Below are 24228 nucleotides of genomic sequence, written 5' to 3' on the forward strand. Positions count from 1 at the left end.
GAGCCTACCTGTGTGCTCTCCACTACCTGAAAACACCTCCATTTATTACTTATGATCGTAAAACTGTGGCAGTTTACCTAAGGCAGTGACCTATAAACTTTTGTTTGCCTGCCCGGATGAAGCACATACAGATCAGCTGCTGCTTGTCGAGGTTCAAACGTCTCCTTTCAGCTCTCAGACCGGCTGATTTAAGCTGTTAGAACTTTAAACTCATCTGTTTAGAAACTAGAAGGAAACCCCAACAGACGAGAGTTACAGTATTTGTTCTCGGCAGAACATAAACTGAGACATGACTCAGACATGTATATACTGTGTTTGCCAACACTGGAGTAAGGGCAGTGTGGGATTTAAAGTAGCAGTTCACCGTGAAATGCTGTTACACACTGTTATACAAGAGATACTTGTGATTTATTCAAAGAAGTTCAAGTCTGGGACTCCACAGTTAAAGGCTTTGTGTGTTTCAGTGACCTGTGGTACCCTCCACAACACAAGCAACTAATGAAGGTTTGTGTGGGAATGAAAAAGTAAGTCTAAAGTATAGTTGTAGCCTATAGGATAATTCCAAAATATCAAAAGTCTTTTTTTCCCCCTTGGATGCTAACTTATGTAACTTTTATTGCAATGGAGAACTTGTCCCCTGACTTGTGGGGTCAGTCTATGTAATGGTCTTGTTCAAGCTTTTTTTTTTTCCCCCAGTCAAGTATTGGAAGATGTTGCAGATTTCCATTAGGAAATGGAAACGGATAGTAGCTTCTTCCCTCAATGGGAACAATGGAATTCTCTATATTCCATGTTCAAAAACGTCAACTAACCACAGCCACTTCTTAAATTACATCTAAACAAACAGACATCTCAGAGCTGCCTGCTCTACGATCATTCACAAACTGGAAGACACACTGAAGTGCTAGACAGAACAGTCTAGAAAACGGTGTAAAATAAATTTCATGTAGTGTATCCTGTAATCAAAGCTCAGAACCATTTCTCTCTCTCTCTCTCTCTCTCTCTCTCTCTCACTCTCCCACAGCGTCCTACAGTAATTTCTTCATCCCTACAATGAAGTTCTTGTGTGCTACTGTCTGAGAGAAGCCGCAGAAATGCCTTGGCGCTGGAGCCGGAGACGTCATGGATTCCTGAGTGTGGGGCTTTGCAGGAAAGCCCTGAGTCTCCGACATGGACCCGCTCCAGGTTTCCATGGCAAAGGCGCACAAACAGGAGGAAACACTGAGGGAATCCCGTTATTTTACAGCATTGGACCATTATAAACACCCAGAGCGGGGAAGGAAGCCGCTCTTGATACTCAAGTAATCCTTATAGAGCTCTAGGAAGGGAGACTTCATACCAGAACCAGTGCTGTAGCTGGTGCGGCTGCATGTTTTTTTGACAAGAAAGGGAGTTTGCGCGCAGCTGCCGTGTCGCCGCTTGAAGTTTCTGAGCGTGTACAGAAAGTTTTTCCTCCCTGTTTCGTCGCTTTTCAACAGTTTTTAACCGAAGAGAGCTTTTTCTGCTATGGTTGTTAGCGGAAAGTAATTTTTTCTTTTTTCTTTATTTTTCGCTTGTTTTTCTCTCCAGATGTTTAGAGAGACTTGGAGGCTGGCACAGTACCACACCATGAGGTCGATGGATCAAGGTACTGCTGAAGTGTTGTGATTATCTGGTAATCAAATCATTTGATTTTTATTTGATAGAGTAGTGTTAGCCCTGGAGTGTTTAGGCCTGTAGTGATGTGAGCTGTGATGTTGTGTTGTCCGCTGTCTGTCTAACATTTAGGAGATAGTTGGGATGTTGATGTTTTGGGAAGAGACGCTGTTGCGCTTTCACTGATCGACGCACAGCGCGTGTCTTGGCATCACAGGGGAAACCCGTAGGTATTAGGGGGAGAGGGGGGACAGGGAGACAATTAAATACAGCAGCATGTAATTGTAGTAGTAGATAGAATACTCCAGACTTTATTTTATCTGCGCGTAATGGGAGAAACAGTTTGGATTAAAAGAAATGTAATATGTTATGACATGCTATCAAACTTAGTTTGAGCATGAGAGTTACATTATGACATCAGTGTGGAATATGAGAACAAAGAGAGCAAACATTTTATTTCCAAATCACCTGATTCTACCTGATTACTGCATTAATAGTGTGATTACAAACTTTCTGGTACTAATACTTTTCATGTCACATTCATGTCACATTCTGTCTGATATGGTTCATTTGGGTTGCATGTCCAAATTAACCCAATATCGCTATTGAAAAATGCTATGCTGTCGTTCTGTTTGTTTTGCTGACTGTGCATACATGCTACTGGCCCACCGGGTGGAAGGCTGGAAGGAACGCCCCACTATCTTGCGCCGCGTCGTGCGTAAATCTAGGGATTCCCTCAGGACTCCCAACCTGTGCACATTTTAGGGAACTGTGAAAAAAGATTTTAGATTTCACGAAACACGAAGTGGTGCATTTTGATGTGTGTGTCTGTCCACTCTGTTCTCCATTCGCCCTCTACTTGTATGTGACAGCTTCCAACCCTGTTTTAATGGGGAGTTGTAAGACAGGTGATGAGCCCAGTCAGCACCCTGCTGTGTCACTGCAACATGTCAAACACCCGGGGGCAGCAGCAGCCTGCACAGTCTGTCAAAAGACTCCCAGTGATGTGTCTGAATGGGGGCAGCCAATTCATCTCTCCCAAACTGCACTTTTGCTTCTTTTTTTTCTTTTTTATCTTCGACGCATCAGCGATCAGAGGAGGCGTGATCAGAAAGAGATCAACTTGAAAATTCAGTGTGAAAACAGACCCGCCTCCGTCTGAAAATAACTGCGGCGAGCAGAAACAGGAAACTTGTGCGCTTCACCTTTTCGCAGTTCACCGAAGCATCATTTGACACTCGAACAGGTTCCTTAAATCCACATCAGCGCCGCAACACCTCAGCCGCGTCCCCGTCGCCTGGCCTGAACTCCGAGGAGTCGTTAGAAATAAAAAACTAAAACATTTAGACAGATGACCGCTTTTTACGACGAGAAAGATTTGGAGGAAGAGCTCAGTCGAGTCAACTGCCCTGATGAGGATTTGGAGTTTGAGTACTTGTTTGAATATGAACCGCCTTGCAGCGACTTTGCGGGAGGAAATCAAGGTTTGTCCAATGCTTTTTGGCACCTGAGCTGACTCCTCTCCCTCTCTTGGTTGTTTGGGGGCTCTTCGTTAATATCTGGCCTGCAAGCTTATTTCATGTGAATGAAAAAGAAAACCAGGAAGTAAATTTGACATGCTTCTTGATGAGGGTTCCGACGTGGAGTAGCCATGTGGGAGAAAATGTCAACATGCAGAAGTTTTTCAGCTGAAATCTGTTTTATAAAAAAAAAAAAAAAAAGTTAAAAATAAACTTGAATTGAAAAATCAACCTAATCTTTCTCTGCAGGTGAAGTTATCAGTGTCATTCAGAAAGGTGCACATTAACGTTTGTAATAAATTGCAGTTATTATTGGAAATATCTCTTTGTTTTGTCTTCTCTGTAGCAACACTTTTTTTTTCAAATGTGTGTTTTGTGATGATTTAAATGTTTTCCTCCCCTCTGCAGATGATCCCAACCTTGCATCTCCCAAAGTCCTCAGTCCTGAGTCTGAGCAGGCTTTCCCTCTGGAGGAGGCTTCCCCATACGGCATCAAGTCCTGCAGTTCTGAGGTTCTCTCAGGATATGAGAACCAGGAAGCCCGACACTACCTGGACAGTACCCGGCCTGCAGGACTGGCCCTGAGCCCGCGGATCGAAATCACCCCCTCCCGTGAGCACTACAACCATGGTCGGGACTCCCTGCAGAACCACCACCTGAACATTAGCCCCAGACCCACCCTCACCGTGCCTGGCCATGAAAACCTCGCCTACCGTGAGCCCCAGTGCTTGAGTCCCGCCAGCAGCAACTCCTCCACCAGTTGGCACTCGGAGAGCTACTCCCCCTGGGCGTCTCCTTGTGTGTCCCCCAGCAGTGGCCAGAACCCCGGAGACCTGTGCCCCAGATTACAGAACATCCACACTGGCTCCCCGCGCACCTCCCCAGGCACCTCTCCTGGCACCAGCCTAGCTGAGGACGGTTGCCTGGGACCCCGGTCGCCCTCCCCCAGACCCGGCTCCCGCTCCACCTCCCCACAGGGAAAACGCACCTACGACATGTACAGGAATCCAGGCCTAGTCCCAGGGCACCGCTCCCGCAGTCCGTCCCCTCACAGTGGCCATGAAGATCACAACATAGGGGCCCACTATACACACAGCAACCTTGCTGATGGTATGAATGGTTTTGGCACGGGTCAGCCAGGCCTGGTGCCCACTAAAATAGTCAAGACGTCCAACCAAGTTTACACTCTGTACCCAGAGAACCACATAGAAGGGAACTACTTGGTGTCCTGCGACCAGGACATAAAAAACAAACCTGCTGCAGAGCCTTTCTTTGTTATCCCCCCAATCTGGCCCAAGCCGCTGGTTTCCAGCATCTGCAGGTAAATTAGCAGGAAGGCCAGCACTTACTGCTTATGGCTAACACACACACACCACACAAGATACATTTACATCTTACATGTTCATAACTAATGTATTCTGTCCCTTTCTGTATCCTTCATGTTCTGCAGCATCCCTGTGGCTTCTCTTCCCCCGTTGGAGTGGCCGATCCCCCGTCGCACAGACCAGTATGAACTCCACATTGAGGTGCAGCCCAAGCCGCACCACAGAGCTCACTATGAGACGGAGGGAAGCCGGGGTGCAGTCAAAGCCCCGACAGGAGGACACCCCGTTGTGCAGGTACGGCCCAAATCAGGATTAAATGAACAAAGTAGTTGATCTCATTTAAATCAGTGCCAAAATATGAATTTGAATGAACACGGCAAATCAAAGGGCTGAGTGACCATATGAAGGCATGTTGTCAGGTTTGTCCATTAAATTAGCGGTCCAGTGTGGGAGCCTCAGGCAGCCCTGATGGCAGGGCTTGCGTGTAATGGTATTTCCTACTCATTATGCACTCAGTGCTGGTGTTATTGCCCAGGGCCAGCTGTATGAAAATGACTCTATGTGAGTTACTCTGTGCCACTCTCATAACACCATTCCTTTTTCTCACTTTTTAAAACAAATCATAAAGTGTTGCCCACACTGTAACCACCTGGTAGCCTCATGACAACCCTCAGAATTGAACCCAGGTCACTGAGCAACACAGGCTCTTTTTTTCTGCCTTTCAGCTTAATATAGTCTGCTGTTGTCCGCCCTGTCCCCCAAGGGTTTTAACCACACAAACAGATCTGTGTTCATGCTGTCCCTGACTTCCTCTTACACACGAGTTTGTTGACTGTGTGGGTCTGGTATTAGGAAGCTGACTTAAAGTGTTGAAACGCTCAGCCTCTCGATATGTGTAAAAAGAAAAAAAGAAAAAAAAAAAGAATAGTGCCTGTGGTTAAGATAATAGTGGATCAGGAAAAAAAGTTGCTATTATTCCTCTTATAGTCACAACACAGAATTCAAACACAGCATGTTGAAATTAGCTGTGACACACTTACAGCTGGCTGTGTTGTCCAAGAATAGGTACTACTTCCCCTTCTTTGTGTTACCATGGCAACATTTCACAGCTGTTTTTGTTGGTGATAGTAGGGGCTTGTTGGAAATAAAGCTTCCCTTCCCTTTTCCATTTTCTGCCCATCCCCAAAGGCCTCACCCTGAGGTCAGTCTTGCCTGGTTTGCCAGGCCAATCAGATGGTCAGGCCTGGCTAGCCACGGCTGCACTCCTTCACCTCGTCTTTCCCCTTCTCCTCCTCCTTCGCTCCCTCTGTTTTTCCTTCTTTCTTTCTCTCCCTCTCTGTGACTCTCTCTCTGAGCCTCGTACCCTCCACTTTTCCTACACTGCTCTCTGTCATGACTCACTGCTCCTGCCACTGCTATGACAACCGGCCGACTGCTCACATGGCCTGTTGAGTGTTTGCAGCCAGCTTCCTCTGTTTCACTCTGTGTGTCAGCTACCTGGATATGGAGCCAGCGTGCTCGTTCACGTTGCCATAGTTGCTGCTCACATTCAGCAGCTGCTGTGAAGTCTGTCAGTTACATCCACAGAGATAATCATTTCTAAAATGTAATTGATTTACATGCTGTGTGTACTTTTTCTGACTATAATTTAAAGGAACAGTCTAAATAGGTAAAAAATACAATCTGCAGCTCTTTAAGCATTGGATATAAATGAAATACATCTGATTTTAAAATAAATAACAATGTAATAATAAATGTATTTCTTTCTGCAGTTAGAATAGTCACTCAAATAAAGTGCAAAGTTACCTGTAGAGTAATCAGTCTGATGATGGTTGTATTCTGTGATTAAGGTTATGCACTACACTGTTTGCACAAAAACAGCATTTAGATGCAAGTTGATGCTTTGTGGTTTTTTGCAGGTTTCCTCAGGAGGCACTCTCAGGTTAAAAGAAACTCTCTCTCTCTCTCTCCCCTTCTGCCTCTCTGCCTATCTCCAGTTCACTGGGTCACCTTTGTGACACTTTTCATTTCTGCATAAGGACATAACATTAGTCGAGCTGGATGTTTATGACAGTTTCAGTTCCCTCAGCGAAATACGAGGCCCCTGCTAAATCCCTCAATCATTTATGACAGAACTCGTACAGGGCTGTGTGATGCGAGCTCTCTGCTGGTTTCTGTTCAAGGCTGCAGAAAGAAGACTCATGCTTTTACACGTGGGTCTGACGTTGATTAGCCACCTCTGGGGGCAAACAACATCTGGAAAGGCAGAGTTTAGAACAAGCAGCTATTGGACATCGGGGAGCTGTTTCATCGCCTTACAAAAATGTCTGTTTTTATGATTTTTTTTCTGTCTGCAGTTACATGGCTACAGGGGCAAGGATCCGCTTGGTCTGCAGATCTTCATCGGTACGGCCGATGAGCGCATCCTGAAGCCCCACGCCTTTTATCAAGTCCACCGCATCACTGGCAAGACGGTTACGACCACCAGCTATGAGAAGATTATCCACGGCACCAAAGTCCTTGAAATCCCCCTGGAGCCAAAGAACAACATGAAAGCAATGTGAGAATATGATAAAGCATGTTTGATTTCTGAATGATTTAACATCTTCCTGTAACATCTTCCCCTTCCATCAATTATCTATCGTCACTTTTGCTTTCATATTTATCCCTTCTCACAGAATCGACTGTGCTGGGATCCTGAAGCTCCGGAACGCCGACATTGAGCTGAGGAAGGGCGAGACGGACGTCGGTCGGAAAAACACCCGCGTTCGTCTTGTGTTTCGTGTGCACATACCTCAGCCTGGAGGACAGCACGTCTCTCTCCAAGTGGCCTCGCATCCTATCGAGTGCTGTAAGCCCCTACACATTTAACACAGATATGGTTTTTGTGCTATTTCACCTCACCTTGAGTCCTGATACAGTGCAGGGTTAATTAATTCTCCGTGTGTGCTTCCTGCTGATGTTTTCATCAGATAACAAACAACTTTACACAAAACAAACATCATAAAAAAAGGAAACCACATTCAAATGAGTCTGGGGCTGAGCTGATAGTCCAGACTCCTGTGCACAAAGATGTCTTTATGCATCCAGGGCTTCCATCCAGTAGGTGGGCGCTGCATGTGTCAGTGTCTTTGTACCTGTTTGTATGTGCGCAGTAGTAAAGTCTGTGTTTGGGTACATCAGTGCATGTGTACACAGTGTTATTAAAGCACCTGTTGTAATCAAAACTCAAACAAGAAGTGCCTTTATCTAACACCCTGGTCAAGACATAACATTCATCATATCAGTGTGACACAGTCTGCGTGCAATATGCTCCTGTCATTGTAAAAACTCATGACGCAGAATATAGTATCATTTTATAACAGCCGTTTCCCATCTGTTTTCCGATCACAGAAAGGGCAGAACAATAGGTAGTACCCGTCTATTGGAAGATGAACTTCAGAACAATCGCTGCGCAGCACAAAACAGATCAAGCGTAAAGTTGCTTACAGTGAAGCCTGCGGTACATCTGTCAGGCCCGCTGATAAGCAGACTGTCAGTGATGGTGTGTTTGAGGAGGCAGGGTCCCTGCTGGTGTCATCCACTTTGTTCTATCATCTCACGGTGTAGTAGGGCGAACACTCCCGCTCAAAGGTCATGGGGGCGGTTTGTTGATGCCTCAGTGAGTGGGGAGTTTCAGCTGAACTAATGGGTGATAAAAAAGCTACAGGATGAGAAAGTCCAGTGTATCTACGAAGCTGATAGCTACAGTCCTAATGTCAGTGACCCTAACCACTGAAAATACACTATTCTCCTTTCCTTTTATTGTATATATTCTGTATCAGCTTGTTCAAACTCTAGTATACTCATATTCCATTAAATGGCGATATATCGTGCACCTTTCACAAAACTTACATGGACAGTTTGGGATCTCCACTAGAATTGTCCAACAATGTGAGTTTTTAATGACTCTGTGACAAACATTTTAAGCGTCACATGCAGTAGGTAGTGTTTATTGCAGGGCTGTTTTACCAGATTACATCAGACTTTTAGCTGTTCCTCTTATTTTGCCCCTTCCTGTACAGTACTTTGCTGTATTTAGGCCGAGGCAGTCTCCCTTGTTACCTCTCCTAAGTTGGGCTTTTACAGATTCATATTGCTGTTTGTTAAAATTGAAAGCCAGGGTTATTATTGTTGAATGACTCAGCCTGACGCCTTTATTGTAAACCACCGTTGCTTCTTGTTAATAAGTAGTCGTGCAATTGTGGGAAATCAATCAATGCAAAGCGACTTGTTTTCTGACTTTAGTTTTGGGTGGCAACTATTGTTTTCACTATTGATTATTCTGCAGATTACTTGTGTGATTTGTACGCTAATCGTTCAGTTTATGAAATCTTAAAAAAATTACATTCGCTACTGCCTGAATGTGCAATCTTCAAATGTCTTGTTTTTTCCGACCAACAGTACAAAGCCGTAAGTGAGAAAAGCAGTAAATGCTGACATTGGACAAACTGAATTTAGCATTTTTATATTATATTATATTAAATAACCATAACAATTAACCAAATATCATTATTTTTCTGTCGACCGACAGCTCTACTGTAGTTAAATGCTACTTCATGTGCTAAATATGAGTGCTTACTTATGTTACAGTAGATTGGCAGTAAATGTAACACACCGCCCTTCTGTGTGTCCCGGCAGCCCAGCGTTCAGCACATGAGCTTCCCATGGTGGAGAAGCAGGACATGGACAGCTGCTCTGTTCTGGGAGGCCAGCAGATGATCCTGACTGGGCAAAACTTCAGCTCCGATTCTAAGGTCATTTTTACGGAGAAAAACCAGGGTGAGTGGCATCGAATCTTTCCCCTATCCTCACTCACAACCTGTGGGAGTTATTTTCTGTTTTCAAACCAGATGGTTTGGGGCAACATTTAGGTGAACCACAAAGACATACATTGCCTGGAAACCTATGACTGAATCTATGAAATCTTTATGGTCTGTGCGTCTGTTAGTTCTGCTATTACACAACACAGTGTCACAGTAACACCAATGCACTAGTGATACCTAATGACTCATAAGCAACCATGTTTGTGTAACAAGTTCATAGCTTTTACATTTCACCGCCACTGAATTGATGGAGCCACATGAGTTATTTGCATGATCCTAATGATAACACTGCAGCCTCACTTCCTTTTGCCCTTTTCTTCCTCACTGACTTCCATGATGTCTTATCACTACTCATATGGGCCTTTTGTTGTATGATTAATAGTTCTGTGTGACACATGAAAGGTTGCTTAATGTGCAGTTGTGATGAGCCTGACACTTGGAATGAAAGGATTTGTTTTCATAACCCTAAAACCTTACATGCATCTTTTACTAAGTAGTTAGTAGGAATACTTGAAGTAGATGCCCTTTTTTTCTAATCTTCTATTGAAAGTTACAAGCCCAAATGAAATGATTTTACCATTATTGGTACAATTTGATGCCTTCGTGTCACTTTCCCTCCTCCACAGCCTGGCTCTGGGTTGTGTCAGTTTTTTTAGGAGTGAGTTGTTTTACATTTATATCAAGGAACTATTGAAGGTAGGTTTGTGTTTGCCTGCCATTAGTCACCACCGGTTCTGATTTTGTTGTTCTCAGCTTCTGGCTGCTACTCAAAGGGTCTGTTGGATGGACTTTTATGTTAAAATACTTGTCTGATATTGTGACTCACTTACTCCACTGCTTTCTGAGAGAGGAGTGCTTCGCTTTTTAAATGCAGGCACTTGACAGGCCACCTCAACTAAAACTTGGACCCGCAGGCCCCGGCTACTTTCTTGGGTTTTTTTTGCTTCTCCGGGGTTCCCTACTGCTGTGTTACGACACAGCACAGTAATGGATAGTAAGACAGAGACGGAAAAAGAAATCTTACCAAGAGGGATTGCCATTGTTTTGGAGAGTTTCTGTATGACACAAAGTTCTGGACCAGTGCAGCTGTGAAATCCCTCTGAATGAGAGACAGCTGCCTCTGGCTGGAGCTCCCCTGGCTCTTGTGCTCGGACAGGGAGGGTTGTTCTGAGGAAAGGAAACCTTCCCCCGGCCAAGTCAAGTCAGGCTTTCTCTCCAGCTTTCTCTCGCTCCCCCTTTCCACCTCCGCACACAATTATCTCCAGAGTGAGAACCAGAATCGGGGTATCCCTTAGAGTACACTTGCAACAAAGCGCAAACAAATACAAACACCAAGAAAAAGCAGTAGTCATCACGTTTTGTTAGAGACGCGGAGAGAGTTGATCATAAAAATAAAGTTTAGAAAAAAACACCAAGAAAAGTTGGCGAGAGGTGTGGAATCCCCCTTCCTCCTGCTGACTCATTTAAGCCATGTGTTTTTAATTTACAATTTGACAGAGGGTTTCCCACCTACAGTAACATTTAAACAGAGCTCACTGCAGCACGTGTCATATCATGTGTTAGGGCATGTGGAGTTTACATTAACGGGCCCATTTGGTTTTCTACTTCTCCACCTAAGTGACAATTTAAATGTAATCTGATGAAGTGTGATGTAACACAACATCAACCATAATCCCTTGCCGTTCCCGTCACATCCCTGCTAATGTCGGGTTTCTGTCAGCATTCGACAGCAGACAGGTCTTTCACGGCCACGTCTCTCTGATTAATGGCTGACTGTTGGTGTGTTTGGGGTAAACCTACGCATCATCTTTATCTGTTAGTGTGCTTGTCGGTGTAAGAGGAAGTGGTTTTAAAAGTGATATTATCTACGTGCACAAAGAGGCTTTTTCTGTCCACATGTATTTCAAATTAAATAGGAGACATGTTGACAGACAGGCGTCATGTTGGGTACAAATCTACTGCATAGAGCTGGATTCGAATTAGTGAAATAAAATAAACAAAAATTGCTTTGAGAGAAACAGAGAGAATTGAGAATAAGGTGATTTCAAGGATTCAGCACTTTCCAAATTTACAGCCTAAAGACTTGCAGAATTATCCCACTGTCTAGTACATCTTGAAACAATCAACTGTACTTACTTTACTGCAGAGTTAATTACCACATTGTTTAACATTAGGTTTTCGCTTTCTCTCTTTAATTGCTTTCTAGATGGGCAGCAAATCTGGGAAATGGAAGCAACAGTGGACAAAGATAAGAGCCAGCCAGTATGTATCATGCATTGTTACTGTTACTCACATACTTGTATGACGCCTGTAAAACACACCAAACATATCAAATGTCATGATCTAGAAGTTGAGGTCGAACAAAAAGATTCCATTTCAGTACATATTCACTGTCTCTCTGTGTAGAGTATGCTGTTTGTGGAGGTGCCGTCCTACCAAGACACGTCTGTCTGTCATTCTGTCAAAGTGAACTTCTACGTCATTAACGGCAAGAGGAAGCGCAGCCAGCCTCAACATTTCACCTACACACCACTGGCATGTAAGAATACTGCTCAGCCTCTTTGTGATATGCCTATATCATACTATGGGATGTAAATGTATGGCGATCAGATAATTATTGTGTGTGAAAATCTTTGATCTTTAAAGTACATACTACTTCCTCTCATTATATTTACAGCTATATCTTTAATTGTTCACCTTCCGTACAGGTCCATCCATCAAGACAGAGCCTTTAGATGAGTATGAAGCAGATCACATGGGTTTTGCCATGCCCCAGATCTTGGGCTTATCCCCTCATTCCTACTACCACAACCAACGTACCGTCCTCCATCTAGACAATGGCCTGGTCCCCGGCATGGCCTCATGCCAGCGTCTCAGCTCCAGCCTTCCAAGCCAAGATTCACGTTTCCAGCAGCAGAGCCCAGCCATCGTCTACTCCCGCGGGGGCAAGAGTTTAAGCAGCAGCCCTGGCCTTTATCAGCAGACTGGAGTGATGATGCCCGACCCCCATCGGTCAGTCCTAGTTCACACCGGCTCCCCGGCTCAGTCTGTAGGTCCCCTCGGTGCAGGCCAGCACCCTTCCATTATCCAGTTTTCTCCCACCAACCAACACCTGCTTCGGGCAGGAGACCCTCAAGCTCTAACCCCTCCGCAGCCTGACAGCCAGCAGATCATCTACTGCGATGGCTACTCCCCACAGGCAGCCGCTGCCCACTCACCCACACCCCCCCAAACTCAGGCAGCAGTGACCCACACTCAGCACTATCCCACCGTGATCCAGCAGCAGTCCTTCGCACAGAAGGGGCAGCAGAAAGGCCGGGCTCCACCCGGTACAGAGCAGATGGAGGCTCCAGGAGACGGACAGAGGAGGGTGACAGTCAAGGAGGAGAACTTGGACCAGGCCTACCTAGATGATGGTGAGTGTAAGTTAATGCTTTCATACTCTGCGTGAGTGGGATTGTTGTGTCATTCATAGTGTGTTTTTATCAGCCATGTGTAATGGGGTGAAAGAAATGATGGATATGAGGAATTCCCTTTTTTGAATGAGATGGCTGATAAGACCCGCCAACAGAGAGACTTTTTCCTAAGAACAATTAAAGGATATTTACAGTAGCTGCACCATCTCCTTTGCACACATCCCGGTTTGATCTATGTGCTGTAGTATCCCTTTGAACAAAGCCAACAGAACAAGCTCACACTGTTAAAACAATCCTCGCCAGGACGTGTAGTTATGTTCCACTCAAGGTGGAAATAACAGGGATTATGAGTCATATGTTTATACTTATGCTTGTCAACCCTATTACCCTCTAACAGAATTAATGTCAGTCCACATCCAGCAGCAGGCGGGAGGCTGAACCTCTTCCTTACTTTGGAGTTAAAGGTTCTCCAAACTATATTGTGTTTAACAATATACAGTGGTAGTGTATTTTTCTGTTCTTCAGTCTGTGTCAGCCAGGTGAGTTTTAAAGGCAGTTTGTTGCCCATTCAACAATCTGCTGGTCGCAGGGGTTTGCTTGGCACCGCTACACATCAGGAAATGAGCTTTTTTCTCTCTCTTTCGCATTAAAGAGAGCGGGAGGGAGAAAAAAGTGTCACTCTCCTGACCGCCTGGACATGTTGACACTGTTATGAAGTGAAAAACAACTTCCATGGCAACCATTGTCAAACAGTGGAACGGGCTGCCTGGGAGAGCTGGGGAAAGCCTCTTTGTTTGTTATAGTTGGCCGGGGCTTCTCCTTGGCCTTACGCCCCTCGATTCTGTGGGGGAACCCACCAGAGGATTAGCTTTTTTTCCGACCACGAGATTCTGCCAATCTGGCACAAGAAATTCCTATTTGCAGCTGCTCTCCTCCAGAAATCCAGCCTGATCCCTGTAAGATAGCGGGAGGGTGGAGGAGGGTAGTTCGCAGGAAAAAGGAAGGGGCTGTGTGCGTGTATGTGTGTGTTTCAATGGAAAAAATTAAACGAAGAAAAAAGGCCAGCAATGGAATTTGTGTTTTTTGGATGGAACCTGCAGGGTTTCCCTCCGCAGTAAACAGCAACAGGGCTGTGAGTTAGTGAATTAACAAGGAGTTAGAGGAACAGTCAAACTGGGCCTGCTGTTTGATCCTCCCAGCATCATAAGGTGATGATGGCCAGTCAGCCTCCCAAGGTGCCTCTGCATCTTTCTTTAATTTGAGTTTTTATTCAAATTACCTTTTCCCTGGAAATCTCATAAAAAACGAATTGCAGAATTAGCAGTTACTTCTTTTTAATTGCCTTCTTTTATCCCAAGAACTGCAGGCACTTTTATTATTTTAAAAATACAGTATTATCTTCTATACTACCACATCCCTGAATGTTAAAACCTTATTTATAACGCATTCAACTTTGCATTTGGATAGTGTGCCCCCTGCTTATCACTCCTACAGGTGACAATCCACCTACCCACATCATTTAATGAGAAAAAATTGGGGACTTCCCGATATTCAAAATATTTTTTTTTTAGACAAAGGGTGAGAAGATAAGCGTGGTCCAAAAAACCCCCCCTGTATTTGCCTGCAAATGTGTTGAAGTATGATCCTGACCACAAAACAATCATTTAAGCTGGGACTATCAAACACATTTTGACAAGTGAGATTGTCAACATTACTCATTGAGACATGTGTTTCAGTCTGTAGTCATTTTTGAAAAAAGGATGAAGCCACATCCTGGTATCGTCACAGTGTTGTGGTCGATAACTGTCACATCTCCGAGATACCTGAACTGTGTCAACTTTAGTGAAGAGTGCTAAGATGAACATCAGGTATTTCTTATTCTGTATGAAATCTTTGCTCTCCCACGCAGAGGGCACGTATCTTCAGCCCTCACGCAGGTTCCCATGCCTCCTGGGTCGGTGCTCGAACAAAGCCTGTTGATTGATATTTGCATTTATTGATTTATTTATTGTGTCTGTTCCACAGAAAAAAATACTAGTGGGAGTCTGCCTTGCCAAAGTAAAGAATGTCTGGCATAGCTCACTGCCTGCCACATAGTTTGTGAAAACAGAAGAAGAGCCAATGGCATAGCCTACAAAGGCGGAGAGTGACAGATTTAGTGGGTGTGGAATAAAGCCCAGAGGCAGTGGAGCAGGTGAAATTGTTCCAGCAGGTAGAGATCAGGGCAGGAGAGATAAAGCACACAGCAACAGCCTGGTGGACACACATTAGTCTCAGCTCACTTCCATCCCATTGGAAAGGCTTGATCAAATACACAACTTATCTGTATCCACACAGTGCTACAACCGTAGTGATGAGACAACTTATATTGTTTGATCCACAGCGTGCAAGTCGTTTCAGTAAGTTTGTTCATCTATGTAGACTTTTGTATTTGTCAGCCTCTTAAGTGAGAGGTATTGGGGATCTATTCCAAATACATTTACACTGTAAGACAAGGGGGGATCAAATCCACAGTCCTTCTATACTATAAGACTGAGAGTCTGCAGCCACACAACTGTGAGGCTTCATTTACTGTAGGCATAGCAGTGCTATAAGCTAATGCAATTTGATGATAAGTTGTAAAGTCAGAGGATCACAAAGAGGGAATTTTGTACTTGAAATACCAAATACCCAGTTGGTAAAGCTAACTCTGACTCACATAGTAGCTTCAGTTGAACTCTGAAATACATTTTTGCACAAAGACGGAGGAATTGAATTTATTTCCCCTTTCCTTTCATTGGCATCATATTAAAAAAGGGATTGTCTGACAGCCAGCAAAGAGAGAAGGAACTATAACAGCAACCAATAACTCTTTCACTGTACAGACGGGTGTGTGAGCTCAGTTTGAAGACTCGTGAGCACTAGCACACCGGATCTGTGGTTAGATTGGTGGTTAGCTGTCAGTCCACTTACTCTACTTTCTCCTTTCTCTCTAAGGTTTCTAGCATCATGCTGTCATTACAATCCCCTCATCAGCCCCTCTCGAATCTATTCAGTCATAAACAACCCATGAACACAATGCACCCTTCTACAAACACACACACACACACACACACACACACACACACACACTGTATTAACATGCAAATACTTGCAGACACATAAACACACACATTCCAGCTCACAGCAGGCCGTGTGCAGTGACTGAGTCAGCTACTGTACAGGGTGTCTCTCTCTCTCTCCCCTCTCACCGTCAGTAAACAGTGCAGCTCATTGGTGCAGAACTCAGGAGCCAGACACTCACCTATTGAACAGACTAGGCCGAGTGTTCCCCGGGCCAGCCTCAAATAGCCGGTCCGTGCCAACCCTTCATTAGATTCAGTAAAGCCCCACTGTATGTTGTCCTACTGCGGCGCTCCTGCTGCTTCTCTGAGCTTGTTTTATGCTCAGGAAAAATCCTGTGGCCCTGCTGGGGAGATGAAAGTTTCTTTAAGGCATTAGGTGTCAGAGGGAATTCCACTACAGACTAAAATAAACAGGGACGCTGATGTTGTGACGACAGCAGAGCACCCAGTTTGGCCGCTCCTGCAGTTTTGCAACTCTCAGATGCTGCTCCGGCTATAAAATGTGCTCAGTGTTGCGGGCTGTGGCGGGTTGTTTCTCTTTCACATCTGCAAATGATCAGAAGGAAAGGCTGTGGAGAGACATAAAGAGAGACAGACAAAGATTTGTTTGTTGGATGGAAAATAATCTTTGTCTGACTGCTTGATTAGATTTAAAAACACTTCTCTGCAACCGTGGGTGCTACTTCATCACGTCAGTTATAAATAATATCTTCTGTCCGTTGATTCGTTTGCTTTTATTTATACCTCGTGACTGCTAGTCTTGAATAAGAATATGCCATCCCCTTGCAACAGTTTTTTTTTAGCTTATTTAGTGGCGAGGTGTAAGTGAGATCGTGTCCGATTTAATTTCATATGGGTTTTAATAGTTGCACCCTTTGTCTCGCCTTTATGTAAATCAAGGCTTTAAATAGAGCTAACATAAGCCCTTTCTCTTCTAGTTGAAGAATAAAGTTCCTCTACCTCTATAATAAGACAGTTCAGGGTAGCAATATGCAGTATTTTGTATAGCTGGTGGTTCTTTCAGTGGTGAATCATCTTCACATTGTTCATCTTTCCTTCATTCTGCTGAGTTTAAGGGAATAGTGAGAGTTAAAGTAGTTGAGAAGATCAATACCTCTCATATTGGTCTGTTAAATATGAGACTACTGCCAGCAGCCCATTAGCTTAGCTTAGTTAAAATAAAATAAAGATCTACAGAGCCCTGGTTGCTGTTTCTCCGTTTCCAGTCTTTATGTGAAGCTAAGCTAATCGGCCACTGGCTGTACCTTTATATTTAGCATACAGAGAGGGGTATCGATCTTTTCCTCTAACCCTCAGCAAGAAAGCAAATAATCAAATTATTAAAATGTCGAAACATTAAACAAAACAGAAAACACCTTTTTTTTTAAAAAAAAACATTACACAGCAAAAAAAAAAATGTGTACGCTAATAACTTTTAACAGCTGCTGATGATCAGATTTTCACACGTACATTTTTATTTTATTTGAATAACCCGAGTGAAGCCCATTACCATGGTTACAAAATCACAGACACGATACGTTCTGTAATGGCTTGGTTACAGGCAAAGAGCTTTTTTGGCCCACTTTGAAATACTTATATTACTCATCGACCCTAATGAGTTCCCCCAGGCACGGTGGAAGCAGTGGCACCAGCCTATAATGTCTCCAAGTGCCAGTGTACACAGACATACACACATTAGGCTTCCAGGCCCGGGCTCCCAGATTAACATCAGACACAGGCGGTGTGGCATGTCTGGAGAGATGACACGTTACACATTCTCATCATTCCTGCCTGTGTGCTGAAGAACTACCTGTCGATAGCATGACTTCTTCTGACCGTGTTTAAACAGAAGTGAGCACGTGTACTGGCAGCCACAGGTAGTCACATTTCCTCTTCACCTTGCCGCATGGTTGTCAGTGCTTATTTTCTCAGCACATACACACACGACAAAGAAGCTTCAAACACTCACATGTTTGCAAATGTAATGATTCTCAATTATTCAACCAGATATTCAGTATATTTTATTTTCAGTGCGTTACGCAGGTGTTATGCCCTCCTGCTGCAGATCATGATCCTATTTTTAGAACCATGACACTGAAAGTTTCCATTTCAACCCTCTTCCTCTTCTGTTGATGTGTATGTATACACACACTTGTAATCATCCCAGCAACAGGAAGTAATCGCTTATAGGGCCTTGTATAGCTCTACCCCTAGTGGTTACTCGACATTAATGCAGCCTTTATCTGCCTTCCATCAACACCCTGCACAGCCACGTCAATCAGACCGTAACGCCTCTCTGTCAACAATATTTCAGGAATATAATCAATATAATGAAATAATCAATAATCAGGAGGGTTATGTTTTAACACTATGTTTGAATCTTGTTGTAAAAATACTTCCATTGATCGTATCACTGTCTAACATCCCTCTTTCTTTGCTTTACAGTGAATGAGATCATAAGAAAGGATCTGACAGGCGTTCAGGCCAGAGGGCAGACATAAAGGAGGGACCTGGACAGGAAATGACAACATACACCCAACCCCCCATCCCCCCAACCCCCAAGACATGTAGACACACACGCACACTCGCACAGTCCTCAGCCTTCCAATGAGGTGACACACATCCACCAACAATCAGACTTTCTCTTCCTTATTTTCTTTACCCATTGAGATAGAAAATATCAGCTCCTGCGACTGCTGTGTTTGCTTTGGATGTATTCCTGCAATAAATAGTTTCATTTGGCAAAGAGAACAATTATTTGACCCATAACGTCAACACCAACACCCCAGCAGGTTTCCAACAAACTGATGAGAAACAACAGGGGAATGTGCCTTATTGTTCTGATTTTCTTTCCTGGTTGAAGTTTGGATACCGATTGGTTTACGAAAGAGACAAAAATGGGGGAAATAACCTCCCTAAAATGGCATTAGCCATACAGTCCAGGCAATAAATTCACACCTGTTTGCCTCCTACATGTTTGCCTCATACTAGTGAATGAAGGTTATGTAGCATACAGCAGCTTCAGATTTATGAAATGTCTTATTAAAGAAAGTTAATATCATACCAAAAAATAAGCCTAAATAAAGTATAACAAATATCACTTATGGCCAAAAGCTTAGCATCTTTTTGTTGAATTCTTCTTGCACAAAGTGTGTATTTTGTCTGTGTGTATCTTCATATGCAGTTTTACATGAAAAGGTTGTCCTAAGCTTTACATGCTGATCATCTCATTTTAAGTGCAGTTTTCTAATTCAAAGTGCACACCTGCCTTAACCTTAATATACAAATGAACTATTGTGACACCTCCTAATATGCACTGTTTTTAATAACAGGGGGTCATTGTTATTACTTTTTTAATAATATTTGAGTCATGTGAATAATGTACCATTTTATATTCGTAAAATATATATTGCATTATATTCAGGTGATAATGCCAAAGTGGCTTCACAGGAGCCTGTGATGCTTCAGCGATAGCATAGGTGTGCAGTTTTATATGATTTCTATGCGCGAGCTGATTTTTATTTTGTTGATCTTGCATTGAAAATGATTTTAAAATGTAGCTGAAGTCTGGCTCATGCAAGTTGACATGAGAGATTTTGTACACTCAGATTTAAAGGTGGTCTTCTTGCTTTTTAAATCATTTTTTGGTCTGTTGTATTTGCATTGCTCTTACTGCTGATTGTGATAACATCTGTGGTGGTCTCCACAGTCCAAAACAAAATATTCCAAAGCTTGTGTTGTGTGTATTGTTTTGTGAACAGTTGAATTTTTGTCCATAATGACAACCAGTATACTCAAAGCTAAATGCCTGCCTATGCAGAAGCTTCATGCTTGCTGATGTAAAGCACACATTTTAGTTTCTGTACTTGGCATTATACTTTATATGCACTGTAAGCACAGTAGGGAAATACAGTGTGTGTAACTCATGTGCTATTACAGCTTGCTTTGATGAAGAAAGCAGTAGTTTAAATAAATATTTTTGTAATATAGTAATATTTCATTCACTAAATTGGAGTACATTAAAAGTGCCATTTGTATGATTGTAAATGAAGAGAATTATAAGAGAATAATGTTGCAAGTGAAGTAAAGTGGTGTAAAAAAAACCATAATAGCAAGAAAAAGACTGTAATACTGAATCTCAATGTTTAATATTTGATATGGACCTATTTCATAGAAAATAAGATTTTATTTTGTAATATTAGTAAAGATAATATTGATCTATTAATGATATCTCCCATTGAGCCAGTACAGCACAAGTGCATTTGACATTTCTTGAATGTAATCTATATTAAATAGTTTTTTCCCCTTTTCTGTAAATATTAGATACAGAGTGTGAGTGTCCATGTGTTACGATAGAGTTTGAGTAGACTGAAATATAAACAGTTTGTTGTCTGTCATGTATCTATCTCTGTTTTTTGTGTTTATAATATTCACAATGTCATAGTTATCCTCATTTTTATCTGTTTTATTGCAATGTAAAACTTTTTCTGAAGGGAATTAAGATACACCTAAAACCTTTAAGTCGCCCCCTAATAGGTTATATTTTTGTTTATGCATCTGTTATTATTATTTTACAATCTTTAAAGAAATCTTTGGTAATGAAGAGGTTATTAATACTGTCTTATTTTATTTTTCTGTGTTGATAGTTGTCATGTATTTGTTTTATTTTGAGTCTGCTACACTTTGTGCCTCCTTTAAAAAGTTTCTGTTTCATGCTATTTTTGTATCCTTAAAAAGTAGCAATAAATAATAACCATATACATCATGTTTGTCCTTGTTTTAGTGCATCATTCCTCTGCATTTACTGCCATTAATGACAGAAGGAACATTTAACCTTACACCAAAGATGAGGGTTGTCTCTCCACTCTCTGTGCTGCCTATTATGAGAGGAAAATCGAAAATTAGCAGATCCACAGTAGACAGTGACTCATCAATTGCTCCCCTCCTGTCCTCAGGCAGGAGCAGGCAGACTCACAGGAGACCCGACATGTTTGTTTATAATTAATACAACATAAAAATACTCAGAACTTAAAGTCTAACCTAATAAAATCATAAAATGATGTCCTATTTACACAGGCGCACGTGTCTGTGTACAGTACACACACAGAGATCCAAAAACCATTCCTCCCTCAAACAGCAAATAACAACAAGAAGAAGGGGACTCACATCCCCGGAGGCTGTAGTTGCTATGGAGACCGCTTGTTTGGTGTCGGGAGGAGGGCTCTGTGAATGAACCTTGTGTTCAGGAAGTCTCTGGTTATGACATCACCACGGGAGAAAAAGCAGCACGTGGGCTTCTCTGCATGAGTCGTCTCATACAGCCCACTCATACAGATATGCCACGATGACTCATGCGCCCTTTAGCACTCGATGGTGTAATGAGTTCGGACCGCATACAGATTTACTGTGTGAAATCGAACAAGAATGAACTACATGATGAGCTTGGCATTTCATTCAGCTCGCCTTTGTGTTATTTAAAAAAAATAATAATAAAAGACTGAGCTCATCCTGACACAGAGGGCATCGAGCTTTAACTTGGCCACAACATTAGCACTGCTTAAATTGTAAATTCAATCCCACACATGAATTAAAATAATCATGTCCAAAGCTGAGCTGGCTGTGTTACTTGTTATACTAACATTTCATTCCACCATTCGTGTGTCTTGATATGGTGTTAAAAGTGGAAAAAAGTATATTAAAAAGTGACAGGGTCAGCTGCAGAGCAACCGTATAATGGGCTGTTTGTGTGGAATAAAGATGACATTGTCCATTTGCAGACTCTTCTGAACACTCATTTTCTCAGAGACATGAGTCAGTTTCCTGAGCTTCAGGTGTGTAAATGCCCTGCTGAATGCCATAGTAGGGAGTCTTATTGAAGTTAGGTGGAGCACAGATGGATGAAATTTGCATCAAAACATTATCCAAATACAGGCAGCAATCGTTGATCTGAATGATGAATAATGTTATTGCTTAGTTGCTGTCTTCATTCCAATAAAAACAACAATCCAATTTAACGTAATCTTAGTTTTGACACACAAGAGAAACAACTCAGACTAACTCAAAGAAAAATGCAGGACACAGTCTGATGATAAATATATGATTGCAGAAAAGTCAAGACAAACACTGTATGTACAATCATACAATTGTATGTCCATACTCTGTATTATAGTGACAACTAGTGTAGCAAGAGGAAAGTAAAAGTAAGTGGTGAGCTCTGCTAACGGCCTGCAGAGGGAGTAGAGAACTTGTGAATGTAATTCAGAGGTACAAAAGAGCCGTTAAACAGCCCTCCACCGGCATCAAGAGACAATTACTGAGGTACATTATCAAACAGAAGTGCTCCCTCTGTGGAGTAATGGGAATACTTCACTGTGTATTTTTACCACTGAACTGGGAGATTCAGTCACTTCAGAATTGCAAATTAAATCTAATGAAGCACATCATCAGCGGCTTACAAAAGATTCTTTGACAAAACAGCTGTATCTTTTCTAAAGCCATTTTAACATTTCTTCAATTGCATCGCATTTAACCATTTAATAAGTTGTAATGAAATTCTTAAATAGATTTTCTTTAAGCATGTAATCAGTCTGTTAAAGACAGGCCCATTAAGTGCAACTGGTGAAGAAATTAAGAAAGAAAGCCTGAATTATATTGCCTTAGCAGAGGCACGGTTTCTTTTGGATCAGGAGGAAGCCTGGGAATTATATAAAGGAGCAGACAAAGAAGCAAAAACTGCTCTCACAAGCATTGTAGAACCTCTTTATCTTCGGCTAGTGGTGCACAGTCATTCGTGTGTTTTGGAAGTAAAATATGCATTTGTGAGGACCAGTCTGAGTTAGTTAATCGTACCATGTAAAAGAACATTTTATAATTAATATCATGGCAGCATCAGCCAGCGAGTCTTAGTACGGACTGGCAAGAATATGGGTGTTGATAAAGGGTCTCCTATGTTGTTAAGATTGCAAAACCCTTCGATGAAAATCTGTGAGTTTGGGACCAAGAAAGTTTCAGTGTCCATGAGAGACAAACCACTTCAACTAAACATATTTTACAGTCATAGCTACAAACTATTGCAGCTTTTTCTGGCCTCCATAAGGTCCAAATCAGGAACTGAGCTACAGGCATGATCTGTGAGTGCACTGGGATGCTTATAAATTAAGTGAAATGATACCATTAACATTACAGCTAATTTCTCAGTTTAATCTGCAACATTTCTTTGTTCTGTATCATTTAAAAGTATAGTTTATTGTATTAAATAACACAGATTAAATTAGGGCTTAATGAGCTCCCCCTATAAATCCTGATAAGCTGGTTATGATTACTTATAATGTATTGGTAAGGCAATGCCTATTATAGCCAACATACAGATAACACACAGGACAGAAAAACAGTAATGATACTGTAATTAAAAATACAGTAATAACACTGTGGCAAATCAACATGTCACAATAGCAGCTCCAGTTATTTTAAGTATACAACTGTCAAACTGATAAAACGTCCTCAAGCAGAGCACCCTTTACAATGACAAAACAAAAGCAGACAAACCGTCCAAACATAATGGTTTATTATTATCTATTATAACCAGTTGGTGAAAAGCCACTCTTGCTCTGAGGTCAACAGTGACATCAGCTCTGAAGTGGCCCTGACGCTCATTAAGTCAGAGGAAACAACAGGCTCCAGTGGTAAATACAGCTGCCGCCCACCACCAACACAAGCAACACACTGCTCCATACTTCATTTCTTTAGTTCTCTCCACCGGCACCGGTGTCAGAGTTCCTGCGTTTACATAATGCTTCCTTCTCGCTGCAGTCCACTCCTGACAGGGGAATAATTGGGAGGATATTCATAGAAAATGTTCATTTTAAAGCAAATAAATTATAAGACCTCATCAGTCTGTGTGGTAGATGTGAATATTGGAATTTTTTAAAGCTGCTGCATTGGCAGATTTTTTTTGCAGTTAGAGTACTGCAGTGGGATGTTTTATTATAGTTATAATAACACACCCAGATTGAAACTAACAGATATCATAAATCTACTTCCTGGACTTATCTACAGGAGTTTTTTTCTCTCTCGCGCGCTTTTAAGAGTTCCCCTAAACATGTCTCATATTGCTACTTCGCTTTGGACCATAATTTCCTGTGTTTCCCAGAATGACTTTCAGCAACTAGCAGTGGGTGTGAACTTGGTGCCTGTAATCAAAGGTGGGTGTACGTGCGTGGGTGCAGGCAAGGTAGTCGACTTGTTTATGAGCATTATGCCGTATGTATCATAACGGGCCTCACCCTTCACACAAAACAAACAGTATCTTTTAGTTGCATTGTTGATGAATACATTTGCATATTTGCTTGTTCTATGATGAATTT

General features: G+C 42.4%; 1 protein-coding gene across 3 annotated transcripts; it reads left to right on the forward strand.

Annotated features, from left to right (window-relative positions):
* Nucleotides 1-1113: 1113 nt before the first annotated feature.
* On the forward strand, nt 1114-20370 carry nfatc2a (nuclear factor of activated T cells 2a). 3 transcript variants are annotated; one of them, XM_035656807.1, is made up of 10 exons: nt 1114-1627; nt 3564-4476; nt 4606-4774; nt 6838-7040; nt 7159-7331; nt 9161-9301; nt 11552-11607; nt 11752-11884; nt 12054-12767; nt 18311-20370. In XM_035656807.1, exons 1-10 carry the CDS (start codon nt 1570-1572, stop codon nt 18364-18366), a joined length of 2616 nt encoding a protein of 871 aa, XP_035512700.1. In that variant the 5' UTR covers nt 1114-1569; the 3' UTR covers nt 18367-20370. The 3 variants fall into 3 exon arrangements, with proteins under 3 accessions (XP_035512700.1, XP_035512698.1, XP_035512699.1); XM_035656805.1 differs by lacking the exon at nt 1114-1627 and adding an exon at nt 2460-3119; XM_035656806.1 differs by lacking the exon at nt 1114-1627 and adding an exon at nt 2463-3119 and having other exon boundaries at nt 12054-12761.
* The last annotated feature ends 3858 nt before the right edge of the window (nt 20371-24228 follow it).

Source organism: Morone saxatilis, unplaced genomic scaffold (genome assembly GCF_004916995.1).
Source record: "Morone saxatilis isolate NCDOM2014 unplaced genomic scaffold, NCSU_SB_2.0 Contig15, whole genome shotgun sequence".
Taxonomy (NCBI): Eukaryota; Metazoa; Chordata; class Actinopteri; family Moronidae; genus Morone; species Morone saxatilis.